Below are 22,716 nucleotides of genomic sequence, written 5' to 3'. Positions count from 1 at the left end.
GCCCGCGGCCCCGGCGGCCGCCCGGCCCGCCCGGCGCATGTGGCGCGGTGGGGGTGGCCATGTTGGTTCCCGCCGCCGGGGCGAGCCGGGCAGCGAGGGGCGGCTCCTCCGGGAGCGGGGAAGGGCCGCGCTCCCGACGCGCTGTGGCCGGGTGGTCTCGGCGAGGGGCACCGCGGTGAGGGAGCGCAGGGTCGGTAAGTCAAGAGATGCGCTGCTGGGGCCGCCGCGACAACAGCATGGCTGGTGAGTCTCGGCAAGCCAAACTGTCTTTTTCAGGTTGTGTCATCTTTTATTCGTGGGTTTGTCGGGGTTTTTTTCCGACCTGTTATGATAATTGAGTACTTCTTTTTTTTTTCCAGGTGATAAGTTATGTTCATGGTATTATGCTCGGTCTTAGAAACGTAGCCCCAGCCTGCACTTCCATAATGAGCTGGAGCATCTGGAAGTGATCCAAGTACTGTTGTTATTCTAATTCCACATGATTGCGTATCATGAGGAGAGGAGAGCAGAAGACCCTGTGTTAGGGTTTCAGGAAAACACAGTTAGGGAGGGCTGGTCTCCTACTTCTATGCTTACTAGCTGTGAATAGCCAGTATGCTATTTGGGAAGGCTTTGTAACATTTAAACAAAGTGGGAAAAGTTTGACTATCAGTGGTTTTAAATAAAGTTTAGTTTTGCCCTTTTGGGTAAGGGACACTGATTTTTCTCTTAATGGTTTTCTTCTTTGAACCAAACCCCATATTTTGACCTGTGAGGAAGAGATTGAAGTTGGTCAKCAATTATAAATTGCTTGGCAGCAGTTGTGTACAGGGARAGTCTGAGTTATTAAGAATGTAAGACAGACCACCAGGAGCACCCTTCCCATGTTCTTCAGCCACAGTGTTAAACACTTGTTTTCTCCTCCAAAAGCCAATCTTTGAGTTGTTGCCCAGGTATCTGAAGATGAGAGCTTTGTGTCAGCGTAGTGCTTTGTGGTGACTGCAGAGTTCAGTAGGAATTGTGATGAACAATTGGCAATGCTTTCAGTCCCTGGAAATTGCAATGACGCTAAAGGCTTGGGCCTTTTAGGTTTCTTCAGTGTGCTGTGACACAGAAAYCTTYTTAGCACCATTTTCTCCATTGTTCATCAGTGTTAAACTGCACATTGAGGTAGCTCTGGCCCTGATGTTGCTGAAAGTGAACAAGTTGTTTTGCCATGCTGTGTCCCAGCAAGATTTGTTTTCCTGATCCAGTTCACCGTGAGCTGTTGTGCTGAGGCACTAAAAGTGGAAGATGGGGCAACACTCACAACCGTTTAAGTAATTAATGCAGTTGTTGAATGTTCTGCTGTAGCTGCAGTGTATTTGCATTCAGGAGTCAGCCAGAACCTATGCTCGCTGATTATCAAATTGAAGTAAATAAAAAAGTTTTTGTYTATAGTCCTTGTAGGTGGCTCACTTCTCCTACCTAAGCCTAAAGTTAGGCTTTTGTAATGACTGAGGTCAGAGATGCACAGTGTTGCAGAAATACTGTGTGCTTTGCAGTTGAACARTTTAATTGCATGTGTGGTTAGGGATTACCTCTTGCTCATAGGGAGGCCTTCCTGTTGCTCACCTGCAAAATCTGGGCCTGGGTTTGCAGAGGTGTCATCTGTAATGCTTTCCTGGTGAGAGAATGTGTCTTGGGAAATAAAAATACAACTGAGTATGGGTTGGTTTTGGTTTTTTTTAATATAGGCTTCTCTGAAATCTGTGATGTTCCTAGTGTTATGGTTTCAAAAGTAGCATACATTTTAGGTGTTGCTAAGAGGCTTGAAAAATGTTTCAGACTTCACAAATACAGAAATCTGAGTTTAGAGTTCTGAAGAGAGTCCCATTGAAGTTGCTAAGAAAAGCAAGATTATTCTAAATAAATACAGACCAGTTGCACAGTGGTTTATTTCTCCACTATGGGGAAGACTAAAGCATTTGCAACACTGACAGATTATCTGTTTTTCTTGTAGTACCTAGATTTTTCTCTTTAAAATATTCTAGAGTAATTTTTGAGAATATGCAGAAATGTCRCSTGTTAGAGTGYTCATACARCCGTTGAGGATTAAATGTGATCAGMTAATACTGTGCAAAAGTCCACAAAGTTAACAACAAAACCAGTAGTAATGCTTTAATAAACAGTAGTTTACCAAAAGTGACTCTAAAATGAAGCTGCACTAAGCCTGTAGCTTCTAGGTGTATATAGATTTGATCCTTCATTGTGCAGATTGGGAATGGGTGCCATGGTTCTTTTATATTTTTGCTTAATGACAGTTATTGTGATAAATGGAATTCTTGTGAATTTAACTTTTTTTGCGTTACGACAGTGACATTTCAGTTACGTGTAATATGAAAAGGCTTTTTAAAGAAGGTAGTCATCCATTTGTGGGAATCAAAACTTTATTTAAATGAAACTATTCTCTCAAGGGGTTACAAACATGTAGGGCCTTAAARTTCTGGAAAGCTCATAGTAGGTCCTAAAATTCAAGGTAGGCTGCATTATATTTGTTTTGTATTATTTGTAGACAGCACATAAGTTAAATTCAGCTTTAGACTTGCTCCTGTTGCTGGGTAGTAGTCAGTGACCTGCTCTGTTTGAAGTCGGTACAGTGTTGAACTGCAGTATAGTGAGCAGAGTTGCTTGCTCATGGCATTTTTCTGAAATGATATGGGATAGATGTGTCTTTCGTACTGTCTAATAATTGAGAATATCTATCATAAGCTTTTGAATTGTAAATTACATTTCTGAGTGAGTAAGGAACTTCCTCCAAGAGGAATATGTTGGACACCTTGTAAATTTTTTGAGAAGCACTTTACTGGAAGCAATTTTGAATAACTACATTTCACACAGTATATGAAATACCAAGCTTATTTCAAAGAAATGCACGAAAATAGTATATGAAACCCAGCTGTGTTGCATTTTCTGATACTTTCTGCAGGTGTGGAGGTRCATGGGAAACATTTTGATGAGAAAGTATGCCACTTTTGGCAGCTYTGTAAAGATTAGTTGAACTTTTGAGGGGATAGAAGGGAGAATTAAGTAAGGGATGTTGGTAGAGTGCCTGCATTGTGAAAGAAAAATGCAGACTTTAAACGTGAATTAATATGACTTTTTCCTCAAATTTGTCTTTCACTTTTGAAATATTCTATAGTCAAGGTTAAACTTGAGTTTAGAAGCTGTTTATTAGCTTGCAGTAGTCCTCATTTCGAGAAGTTTAAAACCTCTTACTCTTTAAAAAACCTTCATGTTAGGAAGGTAGTAAGTGTGTGATGTATAGGTGTGTGCTGTGTAACACAAGTGTGTTGTTAGCTGCCTGGAAGTGCTGGTTGGCCTTGATCCTGTATAGTGGATGTAAGGCAGAAAAGTTGTAACTGTTTAAATGCCTTTTTTGGTTCCCCCTCCAAATGTTCAGAGTAGTTGTTTGAGTGATCTTTTATAGTGGTCTGTTTTTCTTGTGCTCTGKGCTGCTCATCAGATAAGTTTGTATGTATGACATCTTTTGCAGTCACAGGACATACCAGTAGTACATCCAGTACTTTTTCTTTGAAGACTGAACTCTTGACCATTCATACATTCTATGATGTTGTTTTAAATTCTATTCTGAAGATGGAATGTGTCATAAGTTTTCAGCTGATATAAAATTCTGTGCTTTGTTAAACTAGCGGCTCTGTGTACTTGCAAAATGTGGAGGTCTTTTGTGTAGGAGTGTTTGGGGAGACTAGAGGCTTTTTGTTCTTTGAATAATCTAAACTGTTCTCCCCAGCAGTTTCAGGAAGTTTTCTTGTCYGTTTGGAACTGATAGAATGTTAGAAGTGGAAACTCATCCCATGGGCAGTTTTTGTGTTCGGTTGCAAAGGCAGCAGTGGAATGCAGACTTGAGTGAGAGGTATTAGCACAAAGGCAACTTGGTTGGGTAGCTACAAAAAACACAAAGGTAGTGAAGTGGTTTGATATTCATTGTARGTTATTTGATTTGGTAATGCTAGTTAGAAGTTTGTGAATTAAATGGTGAAAATCTGATGGGTGTTTTCAAGTGTGTATAACCCATTTTTTCACAAGTGAAAAGGGCTGTAAATAGTCTTTGTATCTTTTAAATCTGAGGTGATACTTCCTAGAAAACCTTTGACCATGGAGGAAGTCCGACTTTTTTACTGAGACTTTTTTACTTATTTGTTCATGTTCTCCTGTGCATGTGTTGCACGTCTGTTGTAGTTTGAGGGGATGTCACTCAGTTAAAATCAGGTTTCATGTTTGTGTTCTATTAGTGGTTGCTTTTCTAAAAATCTGTGGTGTTCTAAATAATGTTGGATACAGTTAGGACAGTTGCTCTATATCAGGCCTTGCTATGTCACAAATAGAAATATTTTCTCTGTCCTGGTGTCTGGAAATGTACTGCACACTGTTAAATTGGTAACAGGTGACTATTAGTACCTCTCTTACAGTTGCCAGTATATGTACGACATGATTTTTACCACTGTGCATTCATTCCTCAGAGCTGTGTGTCAAATCATCACTAGTTTTGTTTTCTTCCAGGACATACYACTTGCTTTTGGTTGGCCTTAATCTTTATGTCCAGAATATTTTGAAATAAATAGGTCTTGATTTTTGTGCCTTGGGAATTGTTATCCTAGCTGTWGTGTAGCTGTTAACCCACAAGAAATACAAGGACTAGCAGATAGTTGAAATGCTTTTTCCCTGGACATCAGGTAACTGGGGCATGCAGTTTTTCTTCTCTTGTTGGAAACCCTAAAATGCAACATTGGTTTAATGCAAGAAGACTTGGAAAGCCTCTTCCACTAATTAATTCTCTTAGCCTTCTCCACAAGTGCATAACAGTGCTAGGTTATGTTCTTTTGGGCAGTAATTGTTGCACTCCAGCTGGACTTGCTAAACAACTTCGGTAGACAGCTAATGACATGAATGTGGTCTGGGCAGCATCTGAAAACACTTGGTAAAACCTAGTCAAGCTGCTTGTTCTCTTCAATGGACAAACTTGATGGAGCAGTTTTTACYGTAAATGCTTTTTGTTTCCTGTCCTGGTGACATGCACACCTTGCTTTGATATGTTGGTCATTATGTGCTGTGGAGAAMGAGTAAATAACACCAATTAAATCTGCCAGTGTCAGAATCCAAGTAATTGCAGATACACAGTCATTAAATGCTGAGTAGGCAAATGTTTCCTGGACTTCTGCAAGCTGATTCCTACATCAAAAACCATGTGGGTAGGGAATAAATGTCGCTTAATTATGTGCTGTCTTGTGTATGAGAAGTGGGATTGGCCATATGAAGCTTTCCAGTTCATCTGGTAATACTACCCTTTTTATTACTAATATTTTAAAAGTAGCAAACTCAATGGTTACTTAGTGTAAAGCAAATTTTAGGTTAAAGAATGCATTAGTTATGAGCAATAGTAAACTATTACRAAGGATTTTAAATAAAGTATTCCAGAAGCTTTTAGTGGAGTCAGTCTGACCTTGGTTAACAGTGTTGCAATTGCAAGGTTTCAAGCTGTGAATTGTGAAAATGTGGACAATAACATTAATCCCTGAAGTATTTATAGAATAGAATTCTGTGCAATTTCTTGTGTAATTTCTTTGGATATGAGGACTTTAAATTAACTTTAAATACCAATTTATGAACTTGCATACTTCCTATTTGACTAATAGTAGTTAGTATACGAACATTTCATTTTGGTAGTCAGAATAGTGAGATAAAGTTAAGATGAAAGGAAATAGGAGCCGATAATGATTAACCAGCCAAAAATTAAAATGGTTCTTTTTTTGTTTTTCTTAATAGCTTTGGGAAATAGAAGGAAGTGAAAACATTCTGCTTTAGCCTTCTTTCTGAGACTAGCCAGAAAACTGGTTTTTAATGATTTCTGCTTCCAGCTTTACACCTGGTGTRTAGACATGTGGCTATCCTTGATGGGGCCGCCTGGTGCTTAAAAAAAGTGTTCTGGCTGGCTTAGTTTTTCAGGGGAGTGGCACAGTCCTAGGTCAAGGTTATAGTTAGCTGGGCCTTGGAGTTGAGCTGTCAYGTTCTATTTTGGACAGGAGATTGAAATTATGATTAGTCCAAGTTTGAAAGTGTAGCTTTCAGAATACATACAGGGACTTGATATTGTGGTGGCCTAACTGAAATGTCTTCTGTTTGTCCAAAAATAGAATTTCATGCAGTTGTGTGAAGGATGACCATCAGTGTACCAGCCAAGTGTTGAGGCTCATCACATTTTTCTTTTTGTCTTGACATACCACCTTAATCRTTTCCAATGTTGTCTTTTGTTACAAGTTATGAAACAGTTTAGCTCTGCATGTGCTCAGTGGCTTTGTATTGATTCTTAAATTTTGTATAGTTAAGATACTTCTGAAAGAATGACCAGGGAGACTTTGGGATTAGCTCTTTGGATGTTAAAAGCTAGGTACTAAACAAACATGAAATTCTCAACTGAAATTGTTAGTCTGTTTGATTTCAAAATTCTTAGTGTAATAGCATTTGTAAATCTGTTGTAAATATTAGATGTAACAACTGCAGAGTATTGTGAATGAAAGCAAGCTTTAATGACAAAACCTAATCCTATTCCAGAATATCAACAAAATTATTGTGTTTGCACGTGTAACTTTTCTGAGTTTTATGGTTCGAAGTCCCTGAAGGGGCCACACTTAAATTTTATTTGTCTGTACTTGAGGGCTTTTTTTGTAGAATAATACAGAGAATAATGGAGGAAATATTCCAGTGCTTCCTTGGTGAATTCTACAGCTTTTGTGCACAGTCTGTCTCTCTGGAATCGTTCAGATGGGATGGTTGTGCATGATTAAAGATGAATGATGCCAGCAACTTTAGTGGGGACAATACTAGAAATTTTATTCTAGGTGGAATTTGAAGAACTTACTAAGTTTTTTTAATGTCTTCTTAGCTTTTTATAGTATTACAGTGGCGGGGATATGACAGATTGTTCAACAATGTGCTTCTGTGGGTTTGTTAGCGATGATCCCATTGGGGAATCCTCAGAAAGCATTTCATTTTATTAAGAGTAAAGGGAATTACATTGTACTGTGTAAATCAAAGCACTGGCCAAGTGTTCCTGTTAAATCTTGGCATTTCAGAATCTTCTGTGAATGCAGGTGTATGTGAGTGTTCTGAAATGTAAAGAGGTGTTTTTCTAGGTGGGCTGTTAAATTAAAGCATACTTGATTATTTTCAAGTATAAAGAGTAACTTCTCTGATATAAAACGTACTACCATGCTTAATAATGCTAAATATACTGATAATGAAAAGAAAATCCCTGTTAAGACAGATCTTTAGGTGCTCTCAGAAGAGTTTGCCAGCTGGGTCTGTAAAGATAGAACAGTGTTATCACTTCAAATCCATTCCACTTTTCAACAGCATTGGTGTGATGTGGAACTTATGTGGAAGCCTGGAGTAAACTGTTCCATTAATTAAATTATTTAACATTACTTAATTGACTCCTATTTAATTTGTTCTGTTAAGACCACAAAGTTTAAATTAATTTTGAAATACTAATTTTATATTGCCACTTTCAGAAATGTCTATAGTCTGCTGTAGTTAGCTTTTATTTATATTACTGAAGTGCTTTTTCTTTTGTGGGGTCAACTGTCTAGGCATTTTTGTGTTAGCTGTAGGGAATGAGCAACAGTCCTCAGTCCATGTTTCTGTGATATTCTAGCATGGGTTGCAGATTAGGGAGAGAGATGGTGGTAACTGGCAGGGACACTTGGCCTCACAATAAAKCTTTGTATTCCCTCGTTTGAAGGAATGGCATTAGAATTTCAAACCTGACACAGTGACTTCTCAAACTGAATGACAAGCCTGAGGGCATTTGCACACAAAGAGAATATATTTTGCTACTTTGTGTTGAAGTATACATAACATTTCTAGAGTTGCTCTAGAAAGTTGAAAAAAAYAACACTTGAAATCAATCTAATACATACTAAAGCAGTAAGTACATTTATTTCAGTTGGAAATTTGAGAACTGATGTGTGTTTAAATTCTGCTGTTTGGTTCATGATGTTGTTGCAAATGCAAAGATAACTGTGCACTGGCTTGGCTTCTAGCTGCTTGCAGTAACTGATTTCAGACCTGAGAATTGTAGTTTCACCTCCTGCTTGTATGAATAGATTTCTTCTAATTAACAGGGCCTGTACATCTGTTTCAAATGATGTTTTGTCAGAAGCTGATTAAAAACAATTTTTCTTTTGAAATTACTACTCTGAATTTATTTTAGATGTGCATAATTTAGATAATGTATATAATGTAATTCTGAAATAAGATTGAAAGCTGTTTCAAAGTTAGAAAAGTATGTAAAATAAACCATTTTGGAAACAAATTACATAGGAAGCAATCACTAAACAGCGCAATGTGAATTCCTGCTGTTCAGATGTTGATGAATAAAGGGGTAAAAATTGTGCTTCCATGATGTGATTTGGGCCCCTAATCAAKATGAATTATAGGAACTCTTAGCCTCAGCCTTCTCAAAGTCGCTTCAAAGAACTAAATTAGTTCAGTAACAATTAAAAAGGAATGTRTTAATTACTCCTTTCTTCAAACAGGAAACCACTCCCAACCCCCAACCKGCGGAAGAGGAGAAAACTGAGCCCGCACCTAGCCAGGAGGTTGCCAGCCCTGAACAGTATATTAAACATCCACTACAAAACAGGTAAATAATACAGAAGTATGGTTGCAGTTTTGCCAGGGACAGAAAAATGCATGTGGCTTTGCAGGTCTTGTTCAGCTTACGCTTTCTAGCAGTATTTTGAGAGTTCTTGGTTCTTTTTTGATTTTTGCAGTGGAGTTGCAGAGTAAGGCAAATCTGATCCGGGTGTTAATATTCAGAGTATTTTCAGACAGTGCAGTTACAGAAGCYGAAAATCTTTGCAAGTTTTCAAAATGCAGCCATGTACCTGGAAAGAGCATGGCTTTGCTTTTAACTGGAGGCAAGCAAAGCTTTTGTTGCTTTTGTCCTGGTGAATTTTAAGAGGCTGACATTGAGATGAAGCTGCTGCCCAGCAGAACTGGAAAACCTTGCATTCTGCCTTGTACTTGTGKAAATTAAGGTGCCTGTGGTAAAAAATTATAGTTAAAATTATAGCTAAAAGTTACTGGAAAATACAAGCCCTCTTACAGCTTCAAAAAGACCATCTAAGAAGTAATTTTCTGCAAGTCAGCTGAAGAGTTAAGGTGAAATGCTCAGTACTTAGTATTGGCAGGTACCTTTTAGATTTTACTCTTTTCTAGGTTTTGAGCAAGTGTGAAAAACCATGCTTCTCTGTAGTGCTGTGCTGGATGTATCCCACTTTCCTTGTTTGTCAGCTTCCATCCTTCTTTCCTCTGAACACCTTGATTAATTTGGTGCTGACATTTCTTTGCAAGTGAGGCTGTTACTGGAAAGGAATAAACTTTTCAAGTCAKGTTTAAAAGGTCAGGAAGGGTCTCAAAACAATAGATTGACAACTAGTGACTTAAAGGTCTCTGCTGCGAGAAGATAAATCTAGTCTAGTGCTAAGGTGAGGAATTTGACACTGCTGAAATRGTCAGAGTGGGAGAAAAACCCCAACTGTTTGGTTAAATACTTCATTAGGTATCTTCTTCCAGCATTTTTGTAAATTTACAAATTGCTGTAAATAATGATTTTTAGATCCAAAAAGAGMATCTTTGTGTGAAAGATTCAATTTTGTGTTGATATTTGTACTCAGTAGAGATTAATTTTTTTCATGTAGCCTTTGTATATGCTAATTTTAAAACTCTGGGGATTTGAGGGATTTGAGATTGTTGCCATTAGTAAGCTTAATGCAGCTTCCCTTTTAAAATTTGTGCTTTCCTAGTACGTGAGTGCTTGGGAAGCTTTCGTGTGATACGTAGTTTTGGAATGATATAATTTGCTTATGTAACCTTTACAAGGAAATTACTGGCCAGGGAGTCCAGTTTGAATAGTTGGTGTTGTTTTAGACCTTAATCAGTTGTTTGTGGTAGGGGATTGCAGTTTAGCAGTGATAGCAAGGAGAAATATCTGAGGTTTAGTGTCTTAAAAGAATTCCAAAGCTATTTAAAATATTTACCTAGTGGATTGATAAAAGTCTGCCACAATTCTTGTGATGGAAGCACAAAGCACATTGTTGGTCTATAAAGAATTGATCATTTGGCTCATTGATGAAAACTGACCTCCATGCTCATAACATTTTAAGGTTTGCAACTAGTTTTGAACATAACAATGCAAATAATTACATGTTTAATATACGTTAATTTCAAGATTTTTTTATTTTATTTTGTTTTCCCTAGATGGGCACTCTGGTTTTTTAAAAATGACAAGAGCAAAACTTGGCAAGCAAATCTTCGTCTTATCTCAAAGTTTGATACTGTTGAAGACTTTTGGGCGTAAGTAAAGATTTTTCGATCTGTACAATAATTCTGGGATTTGTTGGCAAGGGTTATGTCAGAGTCAGAAAAAAAAAATTAAATACTCCATTAACTGGGGTGTAGTGTGAAATATTTGCAAAAGTGAATGTGAAGTCTATTGAAGAAAATGCGAATGAGAAATTTTTCATATTTTAAATGCATATTGTCTTGCTGTAACACTGCAACACTGCTTATATTCGTGTGTACATGACAGATGTAGAACATTTAATTTGTGCAGAAGCTATCTCATAGTAATACAAACCTGTCAATTCTGGTGGCAACTGATCTCCATGGCCCCAAAGTTTGCTCCTTGATTAAATTCTCAGACTGCTGGCTCACTTCACATGTTCAAGAGTGCCTGAATCTGGAGCATAGTACTTGAGATTCATGCAGATTGATGGCATCCTTGAAATTCATTAGAGGTTACAGAAGAAATGACCTTCATTCAAAATTGAAGGTCTTTGAGAATGGTTAGACTTCAACAGCAATAACAAAGCATTTGAAAGTGGGCCTGTGCTTTCCAAACACTTGCTTCAATCAAGATTTTGCCTGCCATAATGATGAAACAGAGAAAATGCAAGTGCTGTGAAATTGAAGGTGAAAAAAAAGCATTGTATATTTGATCTTAGTTGAGTGCTGGGGTTCTTGTTTTTGTTGCATCCTTTTTTTGGATGTGATCAGGAAAGGAGAGAGATGGGGTCTGAGTGTGGTAATAGGACTATGGTTCACTCAGTTGGCAGTGGTAGAGTATGTAATGGGTAGCTAAACTGTTTGAMGATCACTGTCCAAGTTAGTTAAGGATAGGTTTTTGAGTTTCTGTAACCAAGGTAATCTTGGTAATTAGAAGCAGTGCTTCATGTAGATGTCTGCAGTGAAGGTGTAAAATCAGTTATCAGCAACTGAGAAGTTATACCTTCTTTGTGGTTGGAGTGGGAAATAGGTGTGTTGTTCTGGGGAGAAAATTTCAGTGTTACGGTAAACTTTAARAGGCAAACTGGTGCATTTGTAACTGGAGTTACAAACTCCTGTGCCTGATTTCTCAGTTAGAATATCACAGTGATCAGTTTTCTTTTTGTTGCTGAACTATGCCTGAATATTAGYTAGTCTTGGACTACAGCTTGCTGTAATATGTGCAGCCTTCTTTCTCAAGTCTGACCTAACCATGGCGGGGGGGGAAGCCATCTATCTCCTTACTTGAGGAGACACTGTACACTACTTCGATTGTTTTTCTGAAATGCACAGTTGTAAATTTAATTCTGAGTAATTTGTTTTGCTATCATGTTTTTGCCTTGTGAGTCCTTAATTCAACTTATCAGGCCTACAGCATTCATACACAGAGTACTGTATTAAATAGCAAAGTTGAATATTTTTCCTAAAAGACATCCTCTGCAGTGACAGTAATCCTGGAAATATAAACGATTATCCCTATTCCATAAATATATAGAATRCATATGAACATACAACGTATTGCCATGAAAGTGAGTTATTTTCCTAATAACTTTCAACTTTTAGTTCTAAACCTTAGAATGAGGTTTAAAAGAARCATTGGAAATGAGTTTATAAACAGTTGTGGGGTTCCTATACCTACTGTTTTGYTGCTTTAAGCCTAGAACATCTTAAAACTGATGGTTTTACAAACTGATAGTTAAGAAATACWGTTGCTTCTGAAATAACTTTTAATGCTCCTTAATTTTTGAGGTTTGTTTGGTCATATGTCTTAAATTATTAAAARTATTGTACCTTAAAATGATGCTTAGTTTCTAATCCTGCTTTTTTTTTCCCCTCCAATAGTTTGTACAACCATATCCAGCTCTCTAGTAATTTAATGCCTGGTTGTGACTACTCACTCTTTAAGGTAGGCTTGCTAACATTTTTTTCTTCCATTATGGATGTTGATGGATGGTTTCCTGACTAAGCACGACACTGTCCAAATATTTCACTTCAGACATTTAGAGACATAGTTGGGAATGTCATAATGGTGTTAATTTTTTTGAGGAAGTCCCAAGCATGTGCTGTCTGCAACTCAGGCTGTCACTACTTCTGAGATTACAAGTACTTGCTTTAATATACGTCACGGACAGATGTTAATCTGTTACTGTATTAGTCTTCATTCTACATTTGAGATGTTTGTGCAAACAATTAAGTTTAAATTTTTATAATGTGAAAGGTTCTCCGAAGGCAGATGTTCTCCAGTATTCCTTATGCATAATTTCTTCTGGGAACTACTAGCCAGATGCACAATGCTCCTATTAATTTTTCCACTGCTAGTTAAATGCTGTATTAATTAAGCATGAAATAGAAAAGGGTACCCAACATGGACAGTTGGAATGTRCTGAGGAAGTGTCCAAATTAGTGAACAAGAAATGCTGATTGGAAAGYGTACATGAAATCATGCCTCAGATGGGGTGGTACATTACCTTAAGTACTGGTGCCTAGTTCCTTCTTTGCTCATAAAACATAGCCACAGGATGGGGCTCCTCAGCAGAYTGTGTACGTGGTTTGTAAACCCAGCAGCTTTATGTAGCAAAAAGGTGATGCTTGGGTTTGGGAAGGTAATAGTATTCTAGGTGACTGCAAAACCTTACTGTAATTTTAAGAATATGTTGGCCCTTCAGAGATTAGGATATCTATGGATGATGCTTGTATTTTTTGCATGAATCCTAAATTTGTGTTTTAAGTGCRTGTATCTGTTCTATGTTTGCTTATCATCAAACAGTAATAACTTAATGGAACAGGTATAGACTTGGCAACTTTTGCAGGCTTATGAGCAATCTCTTACTGTTGTCCTTCAGTTGTGGCCTCTTAAGAGGGCCTCTTAAAGGTGATGAAGTAGTTTAAGATCTGCAGCTGCCAGCGAGGRTGTTATATTTAAAGTGAGATGACACCACTCTGTAGTGCAATTCTTCGTGGGCAGTTCTTAACAGAATTCCTCTGTCTAGACAATTTCTTGCTTTTTGAATGACTTTTTGAAGTGCAGCATGGCTGGCTGATACGGTAGTAGCAGCTGGCTGCTCTATCAGCACATCCAGAATAACTTAATTGAGTGCAGGGCCACTGGTGAAATGTGAATCAGAACTTGCTTTGAAAGGGTATGTTGATTTTTAATTTTTGTTTTTGTCCCTGGCAATGACACCCTCTTATCTTCACCTTGTGTGTGAAGGAAGTCATTGAGAGAGACTGCCAAAGGTGTCTGTTTCAGTGAAATAATCTGTATGCCTAAGTGAAGCACTTGGCCCATCTTGCACTGAGTGCAAGACATTAAAATAAGGACTCCAGATAAAATTAGCAGCTACATTCTGGTTTCATGCAGGGCAAAGCAGGTGGTTGTCTTTGCCTGTTGCCTCAGGGCTTTTTTAATATACTATGTAGCTAAGACTTGCTTGGTCTGTGATGCTTCTGTAGAAATAAAAATTCATTAGAGTGCACTTGATAAGTTGTTTTGCAAGTCTGGTATTGGTCATTCTGCTATGTATCTTAAACTGTACACTTTTAACTTGCTCCTTTCAGTTATCGCTGGCCTTTTTGTGGTTCTTCAGGAAAAATAGAGTCTGATTTAACTTGTGGCCTTTCTTTGCAGGATGGGATTGAGCCCATGTGGGAAGATGAAAAAAATAAGCGAGGAGGCCGATGGCTAATTACACTAAACAAGCAGCAGAGACGAAGTGACCTTGATCGCTTCTGGCTAGAGACAGTAAGCACTATGGCCTCACCAGGGGCAGCTGAAGAGTCTTGTGTTTGTGTAAAAAGATATTTGACTGGTTTGATCTTTTTGTGCTACCCTAGGCTTCTAACTTCTTGGCAGCAGAGTGCAYGGTAGGGTTTTCTTGACTGGCTGTATTTGAAACATGTTTTTTCTATACTGGTCCTTAATGTAGTGTATTCTGTCTAATACTTTCTTGTAACAGGCAGCAACAGGGAGAGTTCTGCAGGACAGATAAACCTTTTCCCATGTMATAAAGAACAGCTGTTGGACTACTGTGAAAATAATAGATCGTCTTGAGTGCAGCTTGCTGATTCAACTGATAAAACAGTTGATAAAACAATTTGTTTTTAAAGTACTTTTTAAAAAAGTGAATAGTTTTCATGTTTTGGCTTTGTTGAACAACGGACTTTAAGATTTTTTTTCTTTCTATATTTATCTTAAAGCTGGGATAGGCAATAATAGTACATTCATCCTATATATACACCATAGAATATTTTTTTCCATTGTTATTATCTCTTTGGAGTAGGCTTGAATGGTAAATATATTTCTAGAGATTGKGGATTGCAGTAAATGTGTTGTAGAAAAAGATACAACTATGTTGTCTTGGAACTGACTCAGAATATAGCCTATAACAGTCTTGTGCAATCTGGGATTTATGAACATGGATTGCAGATAGAATGATGCACAGCAGTCTTGGCAAATCTCAAAATCTCTTTTCCTTGCTTTTGTGAGAGGCARGAAGTATTGCACCTCTTTGAAAGGGAGAAATGGCCTTCAGAATCAAAGCAGAGTTGTCCAAAATTCCAGAACTTTCAGGATCTTTGTAGTCACTGTAGTTGTGATTTGAAGAGTGTTGTGAGCATTACTGTACTGGGCAGAATGACTGCACATGAGCAAATTAACATATATGCAGTAGGATCTGGCCTAACGCATGTGAGTCCTGACTCCTAACAGCCATTACGTGTGGCTTGGAAACCATGTCTGTGTAGATAGACTGTGTCAACTAAAGGCTAGAGGGCTCTGCTTATTGCATAGCAGTGAGCAATGGCACAGAGCCTAAATACCCAGGTGACTGTGATATGTGTCATAAAACAACCCTGTCGCTTCTAATTTGCATAATTATATGCAACCAGTTTTCTACAATAGAAGAACTCTCCTTTGAAGTGCATTTGTACTATAATATGATGATCTTAACTGTAATCTAAACTTSATTTGAAAAGACTTTTTCCCCTGTTGTGCAACACTCATGAAAAATGTACCTGATCAGTGTTTATTGAGCATGGTAGTCATCTTTGCTTGTGTGTGTACTAAGGCAGTTGGTCAATATCTTTCATATTCGTGTGTGGTTTGATATTAACCTTTTATGACTCAAACTGCTCAGCAAGTGTGTGCAGCCTGCAGTTGGGTGTAACATTTGAAGCATGTAAGGTAATACCTGATTTATTCATTAGCACACTTTGTCCTTTTTGTATTTCCTTGGGCAAGCCAGCCCTTGTGGGTGTGATGGGGYCTGGAACACCTGCTTTGTTGGAAAAGTTGCAAATGTGTTGAGTTTTCAAATGTTATAAATGATTCTTGGAAACTGATATAATAGCAGCTTATTTAATGTACTGTAGAAGTGAGCAAGTGTCCATTTATAGATTCAGTGTGCAGAAAGTTTGGGKTTTTTTTTAATTCAGCATAGTCTAGGTGAATCTGTCTCAACCACAAGAAACCATCATTTTTGAATATCTGGATCGCTTGTTTTACAAGTTGTAAGCTGAAGATTTTAATAGCACTTTTACGGTTAACATGTTGCATGGGGCTGTGACCCAGCTCAGTCTGATGTTCTCAGCCAATTCCAAGTTTCACTGGGAGGAGGAATTGTGTGTTRGTTGTGCACTTGCAGTGGTGCACTTGTATTAAACACTGTTCAGGATGATTGATGCTTGCTTTAGAGTTTGTGGAAATGCTGAAGCTTCCTGTGTTGATAGAGAGTAACATTTCATTGAATTGCACTTCTCAGCTGGCTGCAGTCTGATTTAYCTCTGAATTGATAGACTTCCAGCAYTGAAGTTCAACTTTATGTAGATGATGTTGTGCAAATTGTCCTTAAGAGCTTCTTCCTAGATTATGGATGGAAACACTAAGATTGGTTTATGTGTTGTAAGTGTACTGTAGAAAGAAGAATACATTGCTTTAATTCTTCACTTGTTTTGGATTGGGAGGATGGGGTGAAAGCAGCACTTGTGTAAATGATCARCTGTGTCAGAACTTGCAGCAAGTGGGAGAGGAGGAGGAAAGGAAAATTCAGAATAGGAGGAAGATGCCTTACTACAACTGAGCTTATGTTCACTTGTAATATTTGGAACTTCAAGAAGTCGCTGCAGTAAACAGAAGATGATTGCTGTATGGCAAGTGGCTGTAGGCAGTAAAATGTATCCCTCACTCCTTGAGTACACTGCTTGCCTGCAGAACGGGATTCTGACTCTGAACTGTTTTCTGTTTTACAGCTGCTGTGCCTTATTGGGGAGTCATTCGATGACTACAGTGATGATGTGTGTGGTGCTGTCGTTAATGTTAGAACGAAGGGTGATAAAATAGCAATATGGACAACTGAATGTGAAAACAGGGACGCTGTTACRCATATAGGGTAAGTGACGTGATCAATACCCTGACTGAAGTGTGTGCAGAGCTATATCCCAAGATTAATTAACTCTGCCAAATTTGTGTTCAKTTCTTTACTTCTAAACTACAGTGAAAGTAGTGCAGCAGTACGAAGTAGTTACTAACACATGCCCATATGAAAAACGACACCATACACAAATCTTGGCAAAAATTCTTATTTCACAATGAGGCATTGTAGTAAGTACCTGTAGATWATGTGCAGTCTTTGCAGCCTGCTAGCTTGTGAAGGTGGGTGTCAGTRAGGGTAGAGCATTGATACTTTCCAGGAAAGTAGTGCTCACAAATAGGAGAGTAAAGGTCTTGCAAGTCTTAAGCACACAAGGATGTACTTTAATTTGAAAAAAGACAAAAACCTCTAGTATGCTGGGAAACTCTACAGGTGCTTTCCTACTGTTTACCCCTGTTTAAGTACAGATAAAACAATGCTGAGTTTTGTGGGTTGTTTAACCTGTGTAACAGTATATTGTACTCTTTTTTCTAGTAAGCAGCAGTAGTTACCTCAGATTAGTGTGTGTCTCTGCTATATGGAAAATGCGTGTTATGCTCTACTGCTTAGCAAGTATTGCTAATTACACAGTTACTATTTACACAGTTACCCGATTCCAACTACTAATTACACAAGTATTTAATGGATTCTGTAGTATTGATGCTTTGGAATAACTTGCTTTTAAATTTGTCATTGTAGGCCATTACCTTATGCAAACCAGTGAAAAYATTTATCTTCCTGGCTTAGTGCACCTGTCTTGAGCCAAGGTTGAACTGTCAGGCATAGCACCTTATTCTTKCAGTACCTGATGGCTCTTTTGACACATGCCTTATTTGGGCCTTTAAGAATCTGTGTCTGCCTTCTACTAACAATTTTATTGCGCAGTCATTTTCAGGCTTAAATGGTGTTTAATAACAAGCAAAACTATGATATTCACCTCACTTCTGCTACCAGAGCATTGCAATAAACCTAATGCATCAGACAGCATTTTTAGAATGGTATGAATCATTAACTAAGGAGTTAAGGTGACTCTTTTGGAGAACTTGGAAAAGTTAAGATTTTTGCAAACTGACACAAGGTCCAAGGTAAGTTGTGTTGCCCACTGGCTCCCATATTACCCTAACTCCAGACAGGAGTGGCCATTGGTGATTTGCATCACTCTCTACTAAGGAGCACACTGTGCTCACACACTGTGTGTGCCTAAGGCAGATGTTGCTGCTTCTTTCCCGTAACACATAAGATCCAAGCTGGTTTTTCTTAAAGCTTGTGTTGGGTAAGGTGACCACGACCAATTCTGTGGGGGTGTGCTTTCTCTCAGTAGTAAAGGAAAGACACTAACTCTCTGCAACCAAGATGTGCATGGTGATTAAAACTGACTGTTCCAGGGAATTGCTGTTTCCTTTGGTTCAGGTGACGTTATCATCCTAATAGTTCTGGAGTGGTGAACCATGACTTCTCCATAGCTGTTTCTTTTCTGTATATGGAAACATGGCTTTCAGGTATTAATGATACTCACATAAATGCCATATAGAGTCCCTGCATTCTACATTTATTTAGGCCTGTTCATTATTTTTTTGCAAGAGCTTGTCTTATTGTATATGGTAAGTCATTTTACAAAACTGGAAGTGGGTTTTAGATGCAATACACTAAAAAAATTATCTTTCAAGTCCTTTATTTATGTCTGAGAAATAGTTTCTAAGTAGGCAACTCTTTTTTATGGCATCCATAGATCTTAAAAGCAGGTGTCCTGATGCTGATTCCTTCCTAAGGACTTCGCTTAAATTGTTCTATCTTTTTTCCCTCTCCAGGAGAGTATACAAGGAAAGATTAGGACTTCCTCCAAAGATAGTCATTGGTTATCAGTCCCATGCAGACACAGCTACTAAGAGCGGCTCCACCACTAAAAATAGGTTTGTTGTTTAAGACGACACCTTCTGAGTATTCTTTCATAGGAGACTGCGTCAAGCAATCGAGATTGGGAGCTGAACCAAAGCCTCTTCAAAAGCAGAGTGGACTACATTTAAATTTGATTTCCATCTAAATGTTGCTAAGATTTGTGAGAAGTCTCATTCGCCTTTGTCTTGTACTTCTGTGTTCAATTTTTCTATTTTGGCCGTAACCGTTACCAATCGGAATTTTAGTACACTTCACCCCCGAAATCTAAGTGTGTTTCTGGCCCACTCTGTAATAGCTTGGTAGAAACATTACAATAGCAAAAAAAATAATTTGTTAATCCACAGTATTCAGAAAAGAAGTTGCATTTCTTGTACCTGCAGGAAATTACTCTGTTTTACATTTGCATTGTATGCAGTAAGATTTTGCTGGTTTGGAAAAGAGTATGGTGCATACAGTTTTCTAGCAATTTTTTTATACAGCATCATCTTTGCTGTAACCTATGCTGATGGCTGCTAGATTAATTTATTTGTTTTCTCTRTTTGATAACATTAGTGATATTTTGATTTCAGTTGTTTTTGCTCATGTAACATTTGGTGAAGAATCTGGGAATATGACAAAGGTGGAATAAACATTAATTTTGTGCATTCTTTGGTAATTTTTGGTTTTTTTGTAACATCAGAGCTTTGCTACAGATTTATGCATTTCAGTCAAATCAGTGATCTTTTTGTGTGATTTCCTGAACATAAATGTGGATTTTTTTTTTTAATGTAACACCATAATTTACATTCCTTACTAGAAATAGTATGTCTGTTTTTGTATCTTATGCTGTATTTTAACACTTTGTATTACTTAGGTTATTTTTGCTTTGGTTAAAACGGCTCAAGTAGAAAAGCGGTCCCATTCATACTAAGACAGTGTACAAAACTGTAAATAAAATGTGTACAGTGAATTGTCTTTTAGACAACTAGATTTGTCCTTTTATTTCTCCATCTATACAGCAAGTATTTGTACCTCTTGTGACAAGGCAGTCTCTACTGTGGCTTCTAATGTAGTGTCTTCCAAGAAAGATAAAGTCTGGAGCTATGATCTGTTGAAACTTTTAATAAACCTATTAGATAGCATCCTAAATCAAAGTGAAGTTATATCAATGTGGCTACTGTTCTTTCTTGGTGGTTGGTCTAATTGATCATGGTTTGTGTTGTTTCTCTTTTGACTTTTGTTTTATGCCCAACCAAGAATTTCAAGGSTACACAGAAGGCTGTTTAGTTTCAGGTAGGACCTACACTAAAAGTGCTTTAGTGAGTGATTCTCCTCTGAGGATATAATGCTTATATAAAGTACAAGTAAAGCAAACCAGAGACATGGCTACAAAATAAAAGTATGAGTATCTAGATTGCTATTACATATGTCTTACTAGCTGAAGTTTTGTTTCATTGTTTGAAAGTTACTTTAGGAGAGCTGTAAGTTAACTTGGAGGTTTATAGGATGGAGGAGAAATTTTGAGGGTTATTGAGTTCACTTGATTTCAGCAAAAGATGAGAGGCTTTTTTTTTCCACTCCTTTAAAGCAGAGCATGCAGCAAAATCAGTGCTTAATTGCTAATTTCTTACTTTAAATGTGTGATGTACTTAAAGATCTTGCCAGGGCTATAGAGCTTTTCTTCAGCTAAGTGTTAAGGCAGGTGCTTTATTGGAGTTTTGATCTTTGTGRTAATTTACTAAAGCAAGTTTAGTCACTGGCAGTGAAACTTCAGTTGAATTTGCCTGATAAAGGCTCTGAAGTGTCTGTGTGCTAAAATAGACTTGAACAATWTTCTTGCACATTTGATGAGAAATGTGTCATAAGGAGCATATCAAACTATGCCAAAAATGTCTGGGTCATTATTATGACTGTTTAATAAAAACACTTAGAGTAGACATCTATATCTAAAGATACTATGCCTTCAGTATTGGTCATTAACCAGGATWGCTGGTGAACATGGAGAGAGCTGTTAAGGCTGTTTGTGTGCTGGTTTYTACRGATTCTTGTGTAACTGGTTGCCTGTCCTGATTCGGCAGGTGTGCAGAGTAAGTCAGGTTTGTTTAATAGGTCCATTGATAGTAGAATATAGCAGTCTRTGTCTGTTTGCCAGCCTACRGCTTCAGCTACTCATCAGTGATGCTTGCATGCATGGGAATGAAAAGATGAATCAGTTTCCTGAGTGGTGACTGTGTGTGTAATYTGGGAGCAYGGCAGCCAAGCTCACTCAAARGAGTTTCATTGGGAAACGTTGGTAGTGCTGCCCTTTTGTAAAGAGCACTGAGATTAACCTTAGTGCTGTTGTGAGAACAACATAGTATTGGGTTTGTTTCATTTCACTRCAAGACTGACCAGAGTGTTATTTAGGATAGCAGCATTTTGTTCATCTAGAAAAGTGATGGATAAGTTTTGTTTTTTTYTATGGCCTCAGATTTTTGAGCCTGAACCTATTTAAGCAGCGAGCTAACTTGTGTATGAAAACTGCAGGTGGGTTGAATTGAGGCTCTTGGCTCTCACATAACAATTACAGTGTTTCTAGAAGATTGAGAAGAAATTAGCTGGCCATGGTTGCTTTATCAAACACACAGCCTATGCCTTTAATTCATTGTTAGAAGCAAATGACTATGAACTTTGTTTTCTCCAGCTTGCAAAYCACTTTGTGCTGCATACTAATGTTCTTTTGATTATAATGGTGTGGTTTGTGTTTGTTTGCTAAGGGAGAAGGCAGAGAGCTCTCCATTCTGCGTATTAATGTAACAGCCACAGGCTCAGGAGAGGACAGAGCAGTAAAYGTTGAAGTATCTCATATTGATGSAAAATATTCAGTGTCATTAAACTCCCAGCTAAAGGGGTGGCTGTTGTCACTGTGTGGTTTTAGTAAACCTGGGAAGACTACAGAGTAAATGTGTAAAGCATYTATGCAGAAGTGGGTTTATGTGGTAAAAAACCAGCAGAGCAAGGAACGACAGCAGAAATTGCTGTGCTAGAAGAKGTGTGTGAGAATGTGCCAAAATACAACCTGTGAAGATGGGGCAGATGAGGAATATGTGTGAATTGGCAGCTTCTAGGTATAGTGTCTTGGGCTGTGCAATGCTTTTCATTGTCACTTCCTGTTTGTCCTGCTGTTCTGTCACTGTCTTGTGTATCAAGTTGTCTCTAGCTCAGGATACTTAACTTTAAAGTTACCCAAATTCTGGAAACTTGGGATAGTGGCTTTTAGCCAAGTTTGAAGTGAGCTCAAAACTTCTATCCTGCCTAATGGAATCCATTCTTACTAAATTGCTTGGAAAAAGTACTCTGGACTCCATTCTGGGACGTTTACTAAATGCAAAAAAACTCCCTAAAACATAGCATTTTAGTCTCTGAAAGTGACATGGATCTTCTCTTTGATATGTGGCTTCCCATGTTTCCAAGAAGCTTTAGTTTTGAGTCTAGGCCTGATGGTTTTAAAACTAGTTAAGAACATCCTGCACTCAAGTACTCTACCAAACAATTGAGCTTTGATAGTTAAAACCGTAAAGCTTTCAGGCTGCCTGGCACTTAACTTTTAGATGACTTTRCCCTCTTAAAAACAGTGGTTACTTCAAATTTTTTTTGTGAATAGGTTTTACATAGGTCTTGATACAWTTTTTTTAATGCAAAATTTGTGCCTTTTCCCGTTGGGCCAGAAACAGGCAAATGGCAATGACATGACCAGTAAGGAAATAGCTGAGTCTAGTCATTTTGAGACATTTCATAGCTGTCCATCTAAATTCTGTGGAGAGTAGGAGTGCAGAGTGCATTAGCAAGCARTGTGGAACCAGTCCTATGGAATGCACCTTCTGGACCTCTCCATCATTGCTTCAGAGCTCCAGAAGCTGTTCAATCTCTCAAAGCCTTGCCATTTTTGATCTCTTTGTGGAACACCCATTCCCTGCAGCTGCTTAAACAGATGTTCTGCCTTTTAGCTCTTAACAGTTTTGTGTTCTGCCATAATTTGTTTTCAGGTGTCTGGTTCTAGCACTGCAGCAAAACTTTTTAATAAGCA

At 38.0% G+C, this 22,716-nt stretch overlaps 1 protein-coding gene across 1 annotated transcript; it reads left to right on the top strand.

Moving 5' to 3' along the window:
- Positions 1 to 37: 37 nt before the first annotated feature.
- EIF4E (eukaryotic translation initiation factor 4E) lies at positions 38 to 19,635 on the top strand. Its single transcript, XM_057366571.1, has 8 exons — positions 38 to 175; positions 1,553 to 1,645; positions 8,577 to 8,683; positions 10,303 to 10,398; positions 12,211 to 12,274; positions 13,997 to 14,110; positions 16,615 to 16,754; positions 18,584 to 19,635. The coding sequence occupies exons 1-8, from the start codon at positions 38 to 40 to the stop codon at positions 18,696 to 18,698; spliced, it is 867 nt and encodes a 288-aa protein (XP_057222554.1). The 3' UTR covers positions 18,699 to 19,635.
- The last annotated feature ends 3,081 nt before the right edge of the window (positions 19,636 to 22,716 follow it).

The sequence above is a fragment of the Malurus melanocephalus genome, unplaced genomic scaffold (assembly GCF_030028575.1).
Source record: "Malurus melanocephalus ecotype Western Australia unplaced genomic scaffold, MMel_1.1 scaffold_68, whole genome shotgun sequence".
Lineage (NCBI taxonomy): Eukaryota > Metazoa > Chordata > Aves > Passeriformes > Maluridae > Malurus > Malurus melanocephalus.
The sequence above is the reverse complement of the archived record's forward strand: the minus strand, read 5'-3'. Positions and strand labels throughout refer to the sequence as shown.